The following is a 19,423-nucleotide window of genomic DNA, read 5'->3' as shown; positions in this document are numbered from 1 at the left end:
GCCTCGAGAAGGCTCCGGCTGCCGCTATTCATTCCCGTCGCCTCCAACAAGTGGTGACGACTCTTCAGAGGCTTCTAAAAATCCACCCGAAATGTATTTGTGGGCCAGTTGTCATCTGCCGAGGCGTGCTGGAGAATCGAGGGCGGCAGGGTTGGCGCATCGATGAGCTGAAAATGATAGCCTCGGTCCAAAAATCCCCATCATGCATTCCGCGTTAGTCAGTGCACACCCAGTGAGTTCGCGAGCGAGAGCGGCGGCGACAAACACCCCGAGCGGAACAGCCACGACATACTCTCCCCTTGCAGGTTTGCCACTTTGCTCTCCCGGCGCCTCGGACTCCGCATCTCTGGTCTGGGAAAACAGAGTCCTCTGAACACGACTTTTTTTTTTTTTTAATGCAGACTCAAGGTGCACTCGCCTCAATCGCTACACCGCCGTTCGCCCCTCTCACGAGAGCAAGCGGCCCCTCCCTCCTCATCACATCCACGTCTGAGCCCTGCAAAGATGAACATTGTTTGACTGGTGCCACTTGTTGATCTATTCGCCGCGTGTTTTGCCACCTTTCAACCTCCGGCTCCTCTTTCAGGATGCAAGACCAACACGTGAGAACCCGGCCCGTTATTTTGGAGACTGCCGCTTGGGTTTTCTTCTCTCACTCACCCCTGTTCCACTTGTTTGGCGTGCCAAACGGCTCCTCTTTGCCCCTGCAAGTATAGAAATGCAACAAAAGAAGCGTGCGCGCCGATTGGTCGGCGACGCCCATCCCGCCTGCAAAGTGTCCACAAGAGAAAAGGGCAAAACGGGAAAAGCTCATCGAGGATCACCAAAACCTACATCGGACCGCTGCCGATGGGAGAATCAGATCACGGACTGGGACAATGCAAACATTACTGGAGCAGAACAACACAAATAAACGACGGCTCAGAGAAGCGACAGAGACCAGGAAACGGAGCACGGACACTTCCAAAGAGATGAAAACTTTTGTTCTTGTACACGTGGAATTGATTTCTCCAGACCCCGCTCTGGACGGGAAGAGCGCAGGGGTCGAGATGTCACGCTGGCTTCAAAAAGGGAAAAAAAAAAAGCCAAACACAAAGCTTAGCCTGCGGAAAAGAAAAATGAATTGCATACACAAGTAGAGGTAAGATCTGTCCGAAAAAAAATATAAATCACGCCCGACCCGGCCAATGAACTTGATTTGCAGGCCCGAGCCCGAAGCAAACCCGAAATTTCACATTTTATTTGTGAGTATTTTTTGGTAGGAAAAAAAAAAACGCAAGATTTTTTAAGGTTAAAATACTCTACCTGATGAACATGATAAATGCATTTGCACAACGAAATAACGCTGAAACACAGAATAAGAAGACAGACAAAGAGAGACCTTGATGCGCATTTGCTTAATTACGCAGAGAAATCCTGCAGCCCACTCGGCTTTAAATAGAATAATCCAAATCAAATCGGCCAAGATTGATGAAATTATTTCTATAGTTTTGTTTCAACCAAATTTAACATCAAAGTTTCAATTTTCGTTGTCTGCAATTTGGTGCAAAACACGTGTGCAAGTGCATGCTCAGCGTCTGCGAGCCTGTTTAGTAGTTAAAGAGCAATTACATTACCGCGCCTTCTCTGTTTGGTCCAAATTGTTTTAAAACAAGTATTCCTTTGTTTAGTATGCGCACATCATTTTAGTGTACATTTTTTAAAACGTTTATTTTTTTTTAAAAAGTCAGCGAGAGAGAAGCCCAGACCGACCCCGAAGCAACGATTGACATTTTAGGCCCCGAGCCGAGCTTCGGGTTGGCCAGATCTTACCTCGATACACAAAAACACAAATGTTGTCCAAGAGTCCCATCAGTTGTGCATTTATCACTTGGGTGATTCTTACGCTGCAAGTCAAGACGGGCGTTTTCTCCCTTTGTGACTTGCAGCGTAAGAATGTCGGCAAATTAGGAGTGACAGAACAACAACAACAAAAAAAGACAATCACACGACTCGTCGTGGTTGAAGTCAACCGCAGGCTCACCGGCGGCCCTTGGGGCGTGTGTGGGACGGCTGCGTCAGTGGGAATCTGAGTAGAGAGCCCCGGAAGCGCCCCATCAGCCTCTTCGTCAGGACCTTGGGCCGTTCGTCCGTCTCAGGTACAGCACTCAGATGACCACCCACTCGACGGCCGAGGATAAAACCGCCGAAATGCCGTGTCGTAGGTTGTCGCCGATGGGCACATCCCGCCGCAGCGGCACCACGCTGACCATCTCGGCCTGCACCATTTGAGACACAAAAAAAAATTCGGGTCAAAAAAGCGGGCGCGCGATGCTGACAAAACCGCCCGAAGAATTTCAGGTGGTTACCCGGGATTCAACTGGACAGGAAGGCTGCGAGTTCGATGGCTCTGCTGTTTCACTTTAGGAAAAAAAAAAAAAAATTCAGCAAACTACGTTTGTTGGCTTCGCATACTTGACAGTTTGACGCTTTGGCCACCGCGCACAACTGGAAAAAGAAAACTCGTGTTAGTGGTGTGCCCGTCAGCTAATTTGTGATGTACTCATTACCCTGGTCCGAGATCCTCTTGCGACCCCCCTCATGCGGTCCGGTGCCTGCGCGACCCTGAAACACAGACAAAATGTTTTTCCTTGATGGTATGACAGAGCCCTTCCTCCAACCCTGCCTACACTGTCGCCCACAAAGCAGCTTCCCAACTGACAAACGCCACAAAGTTACTCTGGATCCAGACAAGCCAAACAACTAGCTGACCATCTCCAACAACACGCCTTGCCAAAGAGCACTCGAGTGCCCACAAAGACACGGGTTCCACCGCCGGCTCCAAACGCACCGCCCGCCACTGCCACCGTTCCCATCAGAAATATTGACAACCCACCCCGACCACGCCCACGAGGCGCAACACAAAGCTCAATACTCTGGCCCCGCCTGTTCGGCATTTTCAGGCAGCCCGTTGACAGATGATCCTCATCGGTGCGCCGCTTGCTTCGTTTGTGCAACTGCTCCTTGTTCTCATCCCATTCAGCTCCATGTGAGCCCTGCAACCCAAAAAGTAAATCATTTTTGCAGGTGCCCCTCGTTAATTCAATTGCCATGCGTTTTGTCACCTCCGCACGCTCTTTCAATTCATCGGGCTCCTCTTCCACCCTCCAAACCACCCAAACTGCTTTTGTCCGGTTCTCGTCTTCATGCTGCTCTAATTCGCTGGCGCATCCTGTCCCAAATGGCGACTTCACACTGCAAAAAACTAAACACTCTGGTTCTGCATTTTTCACGACTCAAACCGTTGGGTTTCTTACTCTCGCCTCATGGATCTTGTTGCCTCTCGCAGCACGCAAGTGGACGAATAAAGATGTACTTTGGGCTGTGTTTGGAGCAGAAAGGGCTGAAAATGTGCATTCGTGAAACGATTCAGGTTTCCACAATAATATTCACTTTTATAGAACAGCGAAGGACATTGGTGAATAACCTGCAAAGGGAGGGTGGGGGGTTAGACATGCAATTCCCAAGCACAAAGACATCGGTTTTGTAATTTGCAACAATTTAAAACAAACAAACAAAGTAAAAGAGCTGGCCAGCTTTAAAACAAACAAAAAAAGTTGAAAACGTGGCAAAAGAAACGAAGAACACAATGTACCAAATTAAGGGAAAGGCGAATGGATTGTGGCTGCAACCTCCAACGCTGCAAATCGGGCAACAAGCAAAAGGACATTGTGAGAAAGGACGACAAGCGACAAACATTTGCTCCTGTGCTCACTCACCGAATAAAAGCCCGCGTGGTCGGTCGCCATCTTGCCGCACCTGTGCACCGCGCTCGATTTATTGCCCCCTGCACACCCGCTTCCAATTCATTTAGTAGCCTGACGTCACGTCGGCCAATCCGAGCCAACCTTCTTCTTCCCCTGCTTGTTCAACGGTGTTTTGCACACTAGCGCCACTTGTCGACCCGCCAGGGTGATTGCTTTGGCTTACCCCGGAAATAGCTAGACTTTCACCCCCCCTCCAAAAAAAATCAAAGTGATTAACATGGCATAAAATACGACAAACTCGGCTCTCGTTTCATACTCATTCTTCTTGGCGCCTTCAGGCGACACGTTGTTGCCCTCACCTGATCAGTATGATAAATGCTGTCAGTGACAACTTCTGGGAAATCCAAAATAAATAGACGAGTCGACCCAAGTTCGAGACCGGGTGTTGTCCGTAAGCAAAGCCTCTGTCATTTCTCTCGGATTTTTTTTTCAGCACAATATTTTCACATTCACTTCCTCTTTTAAATAAAATATTTTTCCGGAAGTGACGCAATTGAATGAAAGTTTCAGAACCTGTCATCTTATTTTTTGTCTTTCAATGTAGAGCTCCAATGACAAAATAATTTATGAAAAAAAAAGTAAAATCTCTTTTTTTTCCAAATTAAAGAACGAATTGTTTTATTTCTGCTTCAGTTATCCACCTCTACTTTTTGGGGGGGGTGGCATTTGCTGGCACATAATCAACCATTGTCATCAAAGCAAGCGGCGGCCTCCATGTTCTTTTGTAGGTCGTGTTGCTATTAAAGAGCACGATAGGCTACAAGCGGATGTACAACAAGTTAGCGTCTTTAGCAGATCACATGGCGCCATGAAAGACGTCCCCGTTCGATCCACATCACACGCGTCAAAGACACGCCGTCAGTGTCCCGCTATTAGCCCCGAGCCAGCGGGCGTGAAACTCGCTCAGAACCAACACACACAAAAAAATAAAACTGCTGCTCATGCATTTTACATCAGCCTGAGATTCCTCTTTCAGAAATAAATATCAATTATTGAAATTGTTAACTAAGCACTGCGTAATTGGCCGAGATTCGCATGAATAAATCCCTCTGAGCATTAATTCTTGAGTGCGAAGGAAAGGAGGAAAAGAATGGAGCACGTTTGAAGGTCTCTAAAGATCAACTGCGAGAGAAAATATGAGTTTTGGCCCCCAGTTATGTCCAATTAAAGGATTTCCGCCTTATTCGGTGCGCCCATCAAGCGCTTTGACTTTTCGTACGGATGGATGGATGAGAATCATACAAGGCGCTGTGACGGCATGCATTTCCGCCCCGTGGACCATATCAGATCAACTCGGAAGTTAAATGTCCCACGTTAGTGAAAGAAGTGTACATACATACATACATACCTAAATATATACAGTATATTATCTCTCTCTCTCCATTGTGCGACAAATAAAGGTTTTCCTATCATATCTGATCTCTCTCTGAGAGATTAACATATACATACATAAAGTATATGTGTGCATGCATGTCCAGTACATTTGTGCCTTTATCATAGATATGGTATTTTTTTTATTGTTCCAATGAAAATCAGCACAAAATGACAATCACGTAATTGATCTAACAACTTTGTAAATTGTGCATAAAGGATTTAACAGATGTCGAGGGAAATTTCAAAATGCCACCTTTTAATAACTTAAAGCAATCAATCTTCGCAGTCTGCTCGGCACCTTTTGCGCAACATCAGCGTAACTCATCCTACCAAAAGCCAGACCTTCAAAATAAAAGCACGCAATATAAAAACTATTTCGGCCCCAGATAAGTGGTAGAAAATGGACTCCGTAACCAAGCACAAAACGCGTTGAGCGCAAACGTGTTATTCTTTTACTGTCGCATGTTTTAACTTCTTTTGGCCACTCTAAATGTTTTATTTATGATAAAAGTAGACTAACTTTAATCATTTCATGAGTTGGCATGAGGGGAAAAACTTTGAAAGTTTTCCCACCAATGTCCTATCATAACACTTGCATGTGGTACATATGTTTTCATAGTAGTATGCAATTAAAAACAGGACGTGCGCTCCACTTTTTCCTGCCTTTTGAACGGAGAAAATTGTGGGGTTTTTGTCTGCGCCTCTTTGGTGCCGTGGAGCTGATTGAAGGGTAAAGTAGTGCATTTTCGGTACTTCTTTAGGTGATAAGAAGGGAGAAAAAAAAAAAGAGCAAGAAATCCTGTGATTCCCATTGTGAAGTCTCCTTCTGTCTCTTTTTCAGTTGTGACGGCCGGATAATTAAACCTCTGTAGTATTGTCTTGCATCTTTTCTCTTCTCGCCCCACTCGCAGCAGCAACGGGGGAAATTCCCCTGTGGGCCCGATGCTTGCGAAGACATCAATAGCACTTCTTTCCTTTTGAGCCCTTCGTTAATTTGGGGGGAAAAGCGGGACGATACGGCGGCCGTGTCGACCAAATCCACGTTTGAAACTAAATATCCAAATATTCTTTTTTAAGGCTTTTTTTTTTAGATGCTCCGATGATAATATTCAAGGAGAGACTTCATTTAAGAAGCCGTCATTTTCTAACAAGTCCCCGATGGAAATAGGGATTACACTCTGTGCATGTTTCATCTGATTTAATTCCAGTGTAAATTCTGTGATCAGCAGGACAAAAAAAAAGTTCAACAACTCTTATTACAGTCAGATTGAAGCTCATCATGATAAAGATGAGAAAAAGGAATATACTATTGATGAAGATCTGCACTTTTCCGTACGATTTTCTTTGAATTTCATCAGATGGAATATGTGGAACTCCACATTTGTTTTTGGTTTTATGATAAACAATAAGGTGTGTGTATATCAGGTTCAAGTAAAGATTTCAAATTACCACATGAAAAACCTGCATGCCTTCTTTTCATTAAAAAAAAAAAAAAAAGAACTGAACTTATCGAAATGACTAATTTATGTTTCAAGTTCGAAGAAAACAATTTGTTCTTGAAAAAAAACATCACAGTTTTCTTTTTGTTTTGATTCAATCGTAATAAAAACAATTTAGAGACAGATGTTTCTCAATGGAGAGCAATGATATGTTGAATATTTTTGTGCAAATTTCATGCAAATTCCCCACTAAGGGAAGAATAACTACTCCTGTGAAGCTTTAGGGCACTCCACAATTTGCTGTGCAAAACTGACAAGCTAGTCACCTGAATGAAAAGGTTTCTTCAACTCAGCTGTTGCCGTTCCTCAGCTGGGCCCGCCCGCAGATCCTCGTGGAGAAACTTCATGGTGCCCGACTCATTAAAATCGGCGGCCACGTGGCCTTCCCCCCGGAGGACCCACTTGGTGGTGAGCAGCCCCTCCAGGCCCATGGGGCCGCGGGCGTGGATGCGCGCCGTGCTGATGCCCACCTCTGCTCCTGTGCGCACAAAAAAAAAAGTAAGAAGAGGAAGAATAGCTGTCGGACAACACAGAAGTCATGCGGCACTCACCCAGTCCAAAGCGGTAGCCGTCGGCAAAACGGGAGCTCGCGTTCCAGAAGACGCAGGCGCTGTCCAGCTGCTGCAGGAACCACTCTGCTGTGCCCGCTGAAAAGTCCTTCTTTTTAGACTTTTTCTTTATTGAAAATCAAATATTTGTTTGCTTTTCAGATGAGAAAAACACTACTCAAAACTTGTTGAATGAAAGACAAACGCACGTGCGTGTTTTTCCCCTATGAAATGCCTTTGCCACGCTTGCGCTGGGTGTACCGTTTTCCGTGACGATGACGTCCGTGTGGGAGCTGCCGTACTTGCGGATGTGTTCCACGGCCGCCTGCGCGCTGTCCACCAACTCGATGCAGCACTCGAGGTCGCCATACTCAGTGCGCATCGAGCGTGCCTCCATAGGGCCGAACGTTAGGTAGGAGGCGAAGCGGGGGCCGCCATAGATCTTCACCTGCTCACAACACCATCACGGGAGATGCGTCAATCACTCATTGGTGGAGATTTGAGAGTAAAAAGACAAAACCCAATAAAAATTACATCACAAAATGTTTCAGATGACAAACACATTTTGTGATTTTTTTCTTCTTCTCCATAGCAAAAAAAAAAATGGCTTTGGCTGTTGGCATATAGTGTGTGTGTGCACTCAGTACTCGTTCTGCGCGCAGCATGTCAATCATCTGATTGAAGAGTGGCATCCCGAGGACATCCTGATGGATCAGCAGCGTTTCCATGGAGTTGCACGCTGCCGGGTCGTCGCATTTGGAATCTCGGACTGCAACCACATCATCATCCTCATCACCATAAAACGTACCTTATTTTCCTTAATTGCCATGCCAAGTTTCCAACTTTTCCACAATCTTTACCAATTTTGAGGGCTTTGTCGGCACTGGCTTGGGCGTCCACGTAGACGTGGCAGATTCCCTCGCTATGGCCCAGCACTGGGATGCCGCTGCTGGCCCGCCGGATATCTCGCAGCAGCTCGGCTGAGCCGCGAGGGACAATCAGGTCGATCATTTTGTCCAGTTGGCAGAGGTCCCAAACCTCTTCACAGGTGCTCACCTGGTAAGAAAGAGCGGGAGGCTCCTGTTTCCATGGCAACATCAACATCAAAATTTGCTCGATGTAAAATAAAATAAAATGGTGAATGGGAAGAATTTCAAAAGAAATTACGAATAATAAAGAATACATTAAAATGAAAACTAAATCACACAATTTGCACAATAAATGGTCTATTTCAATAAATATGAGGAAAAAAAATACGTGTAAGTCTGACTTTGAGTCTTCTTTTCTTTTTCTAGCCAATCAAAGCAAACAAATAAAACTGACCTTACCATTTGCACGGCCTGCGTGACGTCATGCAGGGCGAGGGCTTCCTGGGTGAGCTGGTGGAGGACGCGGTTGGTGTTGGCCATCTCTTTGCCGCACTTCAGCAGACTAGCGTTGCCGCTGGCGATAGCCAAAGCGGACATCTGCAGTGAGGAAATAGACACGACATCAACTTTGACAGTCAACAAATCGAAGCCTCCCACCGAATGAGCGGCTCAATTTTTAACTGAATTAAACAGGTCATTATTGTAATCATTACAATTCCCATGAACAGGAAATACAAATATGTTGCTTACCAAAACAGTAGCATCTACTGATACACAGACTTTCAGATTAAGTCCTGTGTGGAGTCTCCTTGCAAATTATTTTACTTCATGACTAGTATTGGTCACTCCACAATGTCTTGTGCTGCCGTGTTTATTGAACTTATTAGCTTTGTTTTGAAGAAACTGTCCACTTTGTTATCTCTTAAATTCAATTCCTCCCGATGTTGGGGTCACCTGCGGCAGGCAGTCTGGGCGTTCGTCGAAGGCAACCAGAAGGACCCCAATGGGCACGGTGATCTGTTCCAGTTCCAGTTTGTGGGCCAACTTGGTCCTGCGCAGGACGCGGCCCACGCAGTCCAGGGCTGCCAAGGCAATCTGGCGGAGACCGACGGCCAGGTTGTCCAGTTTGGAAGGAGTCAGGATCAGACGCGCCAGCAGGGCAGCCGACAGCTGACCTTCGGGGAGGAATAACGTCAGGAAGTGATATGACTCCAAAAAGTACTCAAGTTTGCTTTACCCTGGCTGACGGCCAGATCCACGTCCATCTTGTTGGCGGACAGGATGTCGTCTTTCCTGTCAATCAAAAGATTTGCAAGGTGGCCGATGATATCGCTCCTCTAAAAACATGAAGAATAATTAGTTTTGCAATACCTCACTCTGCCATAAGATGTCAGTGTTAATAAAGGAATCAAATAGCAGATATGGATGAGCTTCAGCAGATGGACAAAAGTTTTAGTACGCCTGGCCACACAGGACGTTTAGCTTTGGACAAGGTGCTGGGACGCTTGGACATACACAAAGGGCAGGTTTGGACATATGTATTGAGACACGGACAGAATTAGAATTCCTACCTGCTTCGGACTCAGTGATGCCAGTTTTCTCCAGACGGTATGTGCCACTTCTGTTTGCTGCTCAACAGTCATGCCTGGAGGGGAAGTCAGAAGCTCGCAGCACTGGTGTAAAAAGCAGGTGAGGAGTTGGAGGGGAAAAAAATGTTCGCTCACCGGCCGGCTTGGTCTCCGAGAAGAACGTGCCCACTTTTTTGCCCTCCACAATGTCGGCAATGACGTGGCCCGTAACTTTGGGATGCGTGCCGCTGGCTATGACTACCGAGGTGCCCCTTTGTAGTGCCCAGATGGATGAGTGGACCTGCACGACAGGCAAACTGACAAGCTCAGACAGCTCAGTGTGGAAATAAGGTCCCACTTTTAGCCAAATCACTTGACTTGTGCAAATATGATGCCAGGCCATTTTAGGAGCACACGTTTCCACCTACTTTGGCCTCCATGCCCCCAATTCCGACTCTGGACTTCATCCCATAAGTGATGGACTGCTGGTCTCCAGGATAGAAGATATCGATAAGCTTGGCGTCGTCGGTTCCAGGGCAACAGTTGTACAGTCCTTATAATCAAAAGGGTCAGGGGTAAGGTGATAATTGTTGTATCGTGATGTTCCTATTGTGAAAATATTGTATTGTGACGTTGGGGCATCGTGACATATCTCGTAGACATCAAACCCACGCACTACTGACACTGCCTAAGAGTAGTTCCGAAGTGGTGTTGACGTGGCGACAGATACCTTCCACGTCGGACAGCACGATGAGGAGGTCAGCATCCATTTCCACAGCGAGCCGCGCCGCCAAGCTGTCGTTGTCCTTAATGCTAATCACCTACAGGGAAAAAAAATGGGCTGATGTCAGCACACATCAGTCACTGAGCTGTCCTGGAGGAAGTCAATGTAATGTTTGCTTAAGTGCAGGAAAAAGAGTATAGCATGCTGTCAGCCTATCCAATCAGATCTCGTAAAAGAGCTGGATCAAAAAGTTTGTCCTGACAAGTACATGATCAACTTAAGATCATCCTGCTATAAATACACAACAAATAAATCCAATGAAACAGAAGTCCACATCTCAACATTTAGTTTGCTGCCTACATAGGTGGCAGAGGAAATAAACAGCCTTTAATAGCTAGAAAAGCAAGATTTAATATCCACCAATTGATTAAGTTTTGTAATTCAGGCCGTACTTGTTTGCTGCCTCAACGGGTTGCAGGGGAAGATACAGCCTTTGTCATAGATCTCTTTGGACTGTGCTAGTGTCGCGTATTTTTCCAGCTCGCGCCCATCACCAAGCGTGCCCCCTTCGACCACCCCTTGACATCGTGACCCACGTTTACCCCCTGCAGGTCGCTGTCGGGCTCCGGCGGGGCCACCACTGCGTCATTGGTGTTGACGATGGGCACGATGTTCATGCGCAGCAGCTCCCGCAGAGTGCTGTTCAGGTTCCGGCGCTTTTGGTCGTCACAGAAATCCAGGTTGGTCACCAGAACCTGTGCAGGAAGGTAGGACGGAACATGGGAATTTCTCTCCCCACAACACATCACTTTTAAGGAGGCGAAGTGAGTACTTGTGCGGTACAGGTGCTGTATTGTGAGAACATGGCCTCGTACAGCGCCATCAGGCCACTCTGGCCGGCGGCCGCACACGCCCGGGCCTCCAACACGGGCAACGACTGCAAGAACAATGCAGAAAAACAAAAAATAAATAAATGTTCACATTCGCTTGAGTTAATGTGTTGAATGTACAGCGGTAGCTTGACTTAAAAGAACTTATATATCAAATCGGCTGCTCCTTTTGAAATGAATGAAATTAAAACAGTATAGTCCTGTATTAAACACATAGTAAAATAGAATGTAATGGCAAAATGTCACCTTACTGTCACTGAACACCACAGAAACAGAGTGGTTTGTAATCACCTAAAGATGCCACAAGTTGGCAAAGAGAGGTAAGCACTGGTGGTGGTCGGATGATGTGTAGCTCAATGACGCCATCTAGCGGCGGTGTGTCCGAAGCTCGTTCAAATGGCAAATTTTTGAGTCGACGCACTTGTAAGTCAAGGTAGCGCAGCAGATGATTTCAGTAACCGTGTCTTTGAGCTGACTGTGTCCCGAGTGCAGTGCCTGCCGGACACTCTGGGACAGCAGGATCTCGTGCCGCAGCCTCTGCTTGCCAAAGGCCACAGCCCCGCTGGTGACGATCATCATCTCTCGGCCCTGGTTCTGCAGCACCGCCACCTGTGGGCCACGTACAGCGTCAAGATCAAGCGGAGGAGTTACTGCTGCTTTGGGAAGCAATCGCGTTGTGATGCTGCAACTTAACAGAACAAAATGAAGAGAAATAAACTGATTTTTAACAATACAATTACATTTACACAGACTTTAAAAAAATGTTTAGAATACTACAATGATCAAAAATAATCCCCTCATCCTGATGGACACCTTCGCCGTTTTTGGTGTTTTGTGTGACATATTTCTTGAGCACACGACGTTTCCTCGCCGGAGGCTGTCATCTTGTTATGACTGCTCATAAAACTATTGGAGGATGCAGGCAACACTTTTTATTATTTGTTTGAGCAAAATTTTCACCTGCTCCACGATCGACGCCAGCCGGCCCAGGGCCAGGCCGCACTCATCGCCTCGGGTGACCACGGCGCTGCCCAGCTTCACCATGATCCTCTTGGCGTGACGGAGCTCGCTGCGGTGGGCAAAGGGGCCGCTTCTCCAGGGACCTGGGTGGAGGGGGAACAACAGGGAAGCAAAAGTATGCCAAAAGAATCATGTTGACCAGAGGTGGGGACAGGTGGTACTTTGGCTTGCGTAAATAGTAAAAATATAGTTTCACTCACATTCTGCTGTTGTCTTGGTAAACATAAGATGATGACTTTGCCTTCAGACACAGTAAGGCGCGCAATGGACATTATATGCAGTAGGACAGTAAAAGAGGACACAAAAATTTGGCCCAGAGGGAATATAGCGGCGATGAAGCTATTACTCTACATTTATGTTTTAAATATTTCTTATTTTATTTTTTGGTACTCTTTTGGTCAAATATGACCCATTTTGTCAGTTGACAGCAATAAAGTACGCAAAATGTCATTTTTGCGCTTTGAAAGTTGATGAAATGAAAATATTTAACATTTAATGTCCCACCACTGTTACGGTATCGACTGTATAGTATTTTATGATCGAACACATTGAGCACCCATTCCCATTCACGTGGATCTGTAACCTTGGTCACGCACAGACAGCCGCATCAGCACAAAAAATTGCCGACATCACTCGGGAACAATGTGGTGTGCAACAGGCGGAAAAAGTTCACCACGAGCAGTTTACTCAGCAAGTGTAAAGGCACTTAACTTTATTCCTCACAACGTCAACGTTGTCGCTAAGTTAACCGGTTAAAAGTATTTAGCAAAGTCAAACGAGGATATTATTTAACCCTGGTGGTGTATGAACGAAGGCGACCTTTGGAATGAGTATGGAGTATAAGGGAATACCCGAAGGATGAAACAGAAGCGTGAGGTCGACCATCTGACACTTGAAGAGAATATGTATGTGCATTGTGTAAAAAGATTTCAGCTTTCGACACAAACGTACACTGAAAAGCTGGCAATGAAGGCATTTCCCATAGAAACATCTGCCCTCCCGTTTCAACATCAAGAATCTGGGATGCCGCTCGCTTGCCTTGTGAGAGCGTCCTGGTGATCCTCCAACAGTGGTTGTGGGGGCCCAGCTGAATCCTGGAACGCAGCCTCTGGAGCAGCATGCCGACTTTGACAGTTTCTCACAGATTTACAGCACCTACGAGAGCATCCACAGCAACTCAATTGGCATCAGTTGACACAGCACAAGGTGAAGAGTGCGAGAGTGTCCGTACTTACACTGCTGATGATAATCCACCTTGTCGGTGAGCTATTGACCCTTTTATGGCAACTTTAGTGCCAAGTGGAGGCTGATGTTGGTGGGTTCGGCCCTCCCTCACCTTCCCTTCCCTCCCCATCCTGACACAAACCGCCGGATGAAAGTGGCAGTTTTCGGCTTCCGTGCTCTTTAAAGGTGGCGCCTGCCATTGTAAATACCGTAAATGCTTTCTACACTGCCTGAAGGTCAGTGGAAGAATAAATAAATAATAAAATGCGGGATCGGTAAAATAACATGAAAGAATTCTAAAAATTCTCCACAGAACACGCCATAAAAAAAAGAGCTATGAGAGTACTTAGTTTTTGATCAATTTGACTTTGCCATTTGATTACGTATTGAAAACAAAAGCGTGACTTGTGCATCTTTTATATTTACTCTCTAGTGAAAAAAAAAGGTGCACAGGTGAAGGTAAAGGCGAGTGCAGAGCGCCCCAAGCACAGCGGACTCCCCGCCACCTGTCCCTCAGCGTCCAACATAACTCAATCGTCTCGGGGTTTAAATGCACGTTATTCCATTATTTCGGCCCTGTTTTCTCTCGAGTCCACTTTTTGCTCTTTATCTACTCTTTATACACACTCATCTGTTATTTGTCCATTTGACGAGCGGGAGGAGCTGAGCCTTGCTTACCTTGATGCTACAGGGCCATACTAATAAAAACGCACGGACTAACTAACACAAAGTGTGGTAACATTTTGAGCTATTCTCTACTCTCTAAATTGGTTTGGTTGCATGATTTCTCCACACAGCATATCGCAATTGTTGGGGGAGTTGCAGTTGCGTCTGGAACATTTCCTCAATGAAAACTATGGGCTTACTATCCCAGGTCATAATGGAAAAAGGTTTTCAGAACGTCGGCTCTACCGTGCTTTTGTATTTCACATTGGTATGTAACCAAAATAACCGCAGACACACAACTATGTAAACAGGGCACTAATCCGCCTTCCACCCACCCTGCCCCAACACTTGTACCACATTCTGTCAGGCGCACTCAGTGGATGCAGGCGAAAAAGTAAGCCTTTCAGTCGAATCAAACTTAACAACGGCATTTCTGTTCGGTTCTGACTCTGTAAAGATGAGCAGCGTCAGTGGCGCGCTGGACTGCTGCCTGATGGAGGAGGACTGGCAGAGAGGACAGACCTACTCGGCTCATTGGCACAGTCTCGGTGTGTCTCGGGTGCAAAGGTGAGCAACCGACTCTTTGTTCTTTTTGACGGTGTTTTGTGCTATCACGGCCGCCATTGCAACCCTTGAAAAATGTAAAAATGATGCGTCTATGATTTGGGTAGGGTTGGGTTACGACTTTAGGTTATGTTTAGGGCTAGAGTTAAACTTTGTGGTTTGGGTAAGGGGTAAGATTAAAATTTGAGTTAGGATATGTAGCGTAATTTAGGCTTTTTGGATCTGGATAGGTGAGTCCATGTGAAGGAGGGACAATCAATTCCATGTTTCTTTGTGTTCTCCTCCAGGCCCACAGTGACCGAAGCAGAGCGCTCGGAGAAATACTGGGAAGCCAGGCGACTCCTGCAGCGTTTCCTCTCGGGGGCCATCAGTCACAGGCTGCCACCAGAGACCGTAAGGGGGCCCTTCAAAAAGATTGAGCATGGAAGCTCACTGCACATCCAGGAAGGAGGGTTCGACTGCAAAACTCCAAAGAGCTTCGTGTTAGAAACTAAGACGACCATGAAGATGACATTACCGAGGTTCCTGGGATGAAGTATTTGCTGATTATCAATGGATATAAATGCTTTAGCAAATGTAGGGTTTTTTTTTTAATAAACCACAAAGCAGAGGTGACCGGGTTGTCCCGTTTGTTTTCATTCAGATATATGAATAGTTTTGAGTTATTTCATCACAGAACTGGCAAATGCTCTCAAAAGTGATGCCAGGGAGATGATCACATAACCTAATTTTAAAACTGACATGTGGCAAAATTCCACATTCCAAATACTGAGACTGCGACACTGTGTGTGTGTGTGTGTGTGTGTCCATCTGCCAGGGATGAACGAGGTGTCAAGGGACCCCTGGGGAAAGCAGTTTGAAGAGAACGTGGCAATTTTCCACAGCAGTTCAGCTGCTGCTTACACTGAGAATAGGTGTTAAATTAATCGAATCAGCGGCTCAAACTGTGTTTTGTCAGCTGTCCTTGGTTGCTTGCGCTGTTCAAAGTCTAACATGGGCCTATAACCCCCGCAATAAATAGGACTCCAACCTACCAATTGTGAATATTGGTTGGCTATGACTCTGCAGAATGCATCCAAACAACACAAATGACGCATGTGTGCCTTGTTTTTATGTATGCTGAATATTTTGAAGTACATTTGGGATCGCGGTAGTTCCGTCCGTCAGGGACTGGGGACTTGAAGTGCCAGACCTAATGGACCAAAATATGAATGCTCAACTCTCCTGTTAAGATACAAAAAGATTCATTTTCCAAAGTTTAGAATCCAATAACCACTAGAATACAGAAATGTATGCCCCACATATACAGCGATATCTCGAAGAAAGAGGCAAAGCCGTGATCTGCTCGTGGGCAGGCAAAGGCAAACCTGGACCGATCGTGAAGATAGAGGCCTGCTGAAGGGTGGTTGCAAGACCTGAAAGCAATGATGCATCCATTAGTGTTGCTGAAAGCCCCCTAATCTGATGGCATCAGTGCTTGAGGGCAGAGAAAGAAAGCACAAACGCACCCTATCAGGATTCAACACGACCGTCCCCAAAATTACGACCGAGGTACACCCACACAAAACGGCTATATAAGGAGGCTCCAAAGGGGTAAACGGTGCACCTGGAAGCTCACAAGTGAACCGACTTGTATCCGCAGCGGAAGAATGGAGCAAACGGGGACAGAAAATGGAGTGGCAGCCATGGCAGCCTGTTACCAGCGTTTTGACCCGGCGGCATATCTACAATACAACTACACGCCACCGCGGGCCGACTTTGATCGGAAAGACAGCATTGTGCCGTGGAAACTGGCGTGTCTGCATAGAGCCTTCACTGAAGGTAAGGCGCAGGGGCACATTGCCGAGATGCTGGTCCCAACCTTTTAGGTTGACAGCAAGTATTATCAACGCAAAGGCAATAAATTGGCGAATAGGGAAGCAGATTTAGAAGTCATTGGTAGGTTTGTGTTTACGGCAACACACATGCCAGCATTCTCACACGTCCGGTGATTTTATTTTTTTTCTTCACAAAATCTAAATAATTTCTAATACATTTAGTGTAAGGGTAATGCGGTAAGTTAAGTTTGAATTAATGTTAAGGTTAGTAGGTTTGTGACCATAGCTTGGATTTTACAGCGGGATAGGGACGGAGGCACTGCCACAGAGAGCAGAAAAACGACTTGAGGTCAACAGAAAAAGGTTTAGAATTGCCTGTAGATGCTAAAAAACGGATATGGTTATGGCTTGGTCTGTAACCCCGATGAACAGTAAGTATTATATAAACGCACATCTGACATTTTGCTAAGGTGACATGAGCGGCGAGCTGCTGGTGGACATCGGCTCGGGACCCACCCTGTACCAAGTCCTGAGCGGTTGCGAGGTGTTCAACGAGGTGGTTCTTACTGACTTCCTGGAGGCCAACCGAAAGGAGCTGAGGCGCTGGCTGCAGGGCGACGAGACCTGCAGCCTGGACTGGACGCCTTATCTGCAGCACGTCTGCAAGCTGGAGGGGCGACGGTATTAAATGACATAATTTTTCATGTGAAATACAGTAATTCCTCTCATGAACGCAGTTACAATTCAACTACTCTCAGTGAAATTTGTATTGATACAATCTGCTACTTGGGGGCCATCTGGTGGTATCTTGGTGTCAAGGAAGTATGAGGCCAGGGGTGTCCAAATTTGGTCCTATTCTGCATGTTTGAGATGTTTTGCTCCTCCAACACACCTTCTTCAAATGATCAGGATCGGGATTTCAATTGTCACTTTCAGTGCCTCGGCATGGACAGAGAAGGCGGCCAAGCTCCGTCAGGCGATCACCGACATCCTCCCCATCGATGTGCATCGTCCCCAGCCTCTGGACCCTAGCGTCCTCCCCCCGGCAGGGGCCGACTGCCTGGTGTCCTGCTTCTGCCTGGAGAGTGTCAGCCCTGACCTGGCCGCCTTCACCAGGGCCCTGGGCCACATCGGGAAGTTGCTCCGGCCCGGCGGCCACCTCCTGCTCATCGGAGCCCTGGGGGAGAGCTTCTACTTCGGGGGGCCCGGGGTGAAGATCCCCGTAGTGCCACTAGGCGAGGCGGAGGTGTGCACCAGTTTGAAGGAGACCGGCTACACCCTGATCCGGCTGGAAGTTTACACGCTGCCTCAAGACATGAGAGTCGGGGTGGATGATGTGACTGGGGTGTTTTTTGCAAAAGCGAAGAAGGATTGAAAGATGGTGATAGTGTCCAAAAACTGCTGTTCAACTGCATTCTATGTGCCTTTGCTGAATTGAGTTATATTTTCAGATGGACAAGAGGCTCTCCTTTTGTTATGTGGTTACACATCACCCCCTGCAGTCCCGAAAGAGCTACTACAGGAAAACCAAAGTTAGCCAAGTCTTTCTCCACTTATTCGACTTTTAAAATTGTCCATAATATAATGATAACATATTTTATTTTGTGCATGTATTAAATATTTATGGGAAAATATATAAAACCAGATTACTGGTACAAAACTATCATTCATGTATTTAAAAATGAACTTAGATATTCAATACGAAATATTGAACATCGGTACTATTTTACATCTTGTATTTCAGTTTTATTTTCATGAAAAATCAATTGGTCTTTATACTATGCATATGTATGCACCCCCTGCATCTATGTATAGTGAAGTGACGTCATTCCTTTTGTCTTTATTGTTTTGAAACACTACGATTAAAAGAGCTTCATTTACTTGTAAATCAGTTCACCAAGTTAAGTCTTGTGTGTCTTTTAATAAAGACACTACATAATATGCTTCAAAATCCATTACGGAGGTTTTATTAGCAACCATCACAAAGCATATTTTGAATACTACTATACTATACAGGAGAAGCACATTAAAATCCCAGTAGACAAACCATCACTTGTACCATCAAATGGACAAGAATGTCTGGTTACATTATTGTGGGTTCTTTTAAACACCACTTTGTGGCACCGACTGAGATGTTCTTGCACATACTGTATTTACAGGACATTGACAAGTATGCATGCACACAAACCTCCTGTCCATGCTTTTATGCAAAAGAGATCTTCCGCCGTTCTACTTTGTCTCCAACGTCGGCCTCCTCTGTGGGTCCTAATTTATTTGGCGACAGTGACGGATCCCTCTGCGCTTTGTTTTGCGTTCCAGCATCTGCCAAGAAATGATGGCATTGAGAAAATAATTATAAACTGTTCCATTTCCACACAATGGACATTGCGGGTCAATTTTGACCTTTGACCTCTTAGTTCTCAGGTCCATTCCTTTTTGTGCACTTTGGGTCACATCAGGATGAGTTATCATAATTTTCTCGGAAAAAGAATGACATTGAGTGTATTTTTGTTGTTGTTAAATGTCAAAAAGTGCACATTTAACCCATATAGTAAAAGGTTAATGAAAAATCATCTTCATATCTGACTTTTTAATAATTAATTTTATTTTATTTTTACCTGAGTCCAGCTGCGTGCTCTTTACATTCTCCTCTTCCTCTCTGGAAGGTGGGTCGTCCTGGTCCACAGAGCTCATGTCTATGGAAGATAGGTGCGCTTGGGCCATTCTCTGCACAGCTGAAATAAATTATATATATATATATATATATATATATGACCGCTTACCATTTCTCACTTTGACATTCAACAGACACTTATCGAATGAGAAATGCATCCAGTAGAGTGCTGCTATATAC

At 45.8% G+C, this 19,423-nt stretch overlaps 4 protein-coding genes across 5 annotated transcripts in view; 2 read left to right on the top strand and 2 right to left on the bottom strand.

The window, feature by feature from the left end:
• Positions 1 to 19,423, top strand: part of LOC109513416 (uncharacterized) — a 203,962-nt gene that overhangs the window by 10,075 nt on the left and 174,464 nt on the right. The window lies entirely within an intron of this gene.
• aldh18a1 (aldehyde dehydrogenase 18 family, member A1) lies at positions 2,050 to 13,807 on the bottom strand. 2 transcript variants are annotated; one of them, XM_019865812.1, is made up of 20 exons: positions 13,337 to 13,806; positions 12,239 to 12,381; positions 11,738 to 11,887; positions 11,221 to 11,325; positions 10,991 to 11,143; positions 10,395 to 10,485; positions 10,093 to 10,217; positions 9,821 to 9,965; positions 9,668 to 9,741; positions 9,334 to 9,433; positions 9,051 to 9,271; positions 8,556 to 8,693; positions 8,088 to 8,283; positions 7,875 to 7,996; positions 7,489 to 7,675; positions 7,231 to 7,326; positions 6,946 to 7,157; positions 2,550 to 3,234; positions 2,349 to 2,400; positions 2,050 to 2,252 (listed from the first exon to the last, which is right to left on the bottom strand). In XM_019865812.1, exons 1-17 carry the CDS (start codon positions 13,416 to 13,418, stop codon positions 6,964 to 6,966), a joined length of 2,322 nt encoding a protein of 773 aa, XP_019721371.1. In that variant the 5' UTR covers positions 13,419 to 13,806; the 3' UTR covers positions 2,050 to 2,252; positions 2,349 to 2,400; positions 2,550 to 3,234; positions 6,946 to 6,963. The 2 variants fall into 2 exon arrangements, with proteins under 2 accessions (XP_019721371.1, XP_019721370.1); XM_019865811.1 differs by lacking the exons at positions 2,050 to 2,252; positions 2,349 to 2,400 and having other exon boundaries at positions 2,460 to 3,234; positions 10,985 to 11,143; positions 13,337 to 13,807.
• On the top strand, positions 14,667 to 18,405 carry pnmt (phenylethanolamine N-methyltransferase). Its single transcript, XM_019865894.1, has 4 exons — positions 14,667 to 14,755; positions 15,040 to 16,573; positions 17,040 to 17,250; positions 17,506 to 18,405. The coding sequence occupies exons 2-4, from the start codon at positions 16,402 to 16,404 to the stop codon at positions 17,942 to 17,944; spliced, it is 822 nt and encodes a 273-aa protein (XP_019721453.1). The 5' UTR covers positions 14,667 to 14,755; positions 15,040 to 16,401; the 3' UTR covers positions 17,945 to 18,405.
• LOC109513421 (protein phosphatase 1 regulatory subunit 1B-like) overlaps positions 18,514 to 19,423 on the bottom strand; it is a 4,068-nt gene continuing 3,158 nt past the window's right edge. The window contains exons 4-5 of the mRNA XM_019865916.1: positions 19,188 to 19,304; positions 18,514 to 18,891 (exon numbers count right to left, since the gene is read on the bottom strand). Of these exons, the coding sequence (XP_019721475.1) occupies positions 18,773 to 18,891; positions 19,188 to 19,304 (236 nt within the window). The 3' untranslated portion in view covers positions 18,514 to 18,772. The remainder of the gene's footprint in view (positions 18,892 to 19,187; positions 19,305 to 19,423) is intronic.

The sequence above is a fragment of the Hippocampus comes genome, unplaced genomic scaffold (assembly GCF_001891065.2).
Source record: "Hippocampus comes isolate QL1 unplaced genomic scaffold, H_comes_QL1_v1.1 scaffold116, whole genome shotgun sequence".
In the NCBI taxonomy this organism is placed as follows: domain Eukaryota; kingdom Metazoa; phylum Chordata; class Actinopteri; order Syngnathiformes; family Syngnathidae; genus Hippocampus; species Hippocampus comes.
Note: the sequence above shows the minus strand (reverse complement) of the source record. Positions and strands in the feature narration are given on the sequence as shown.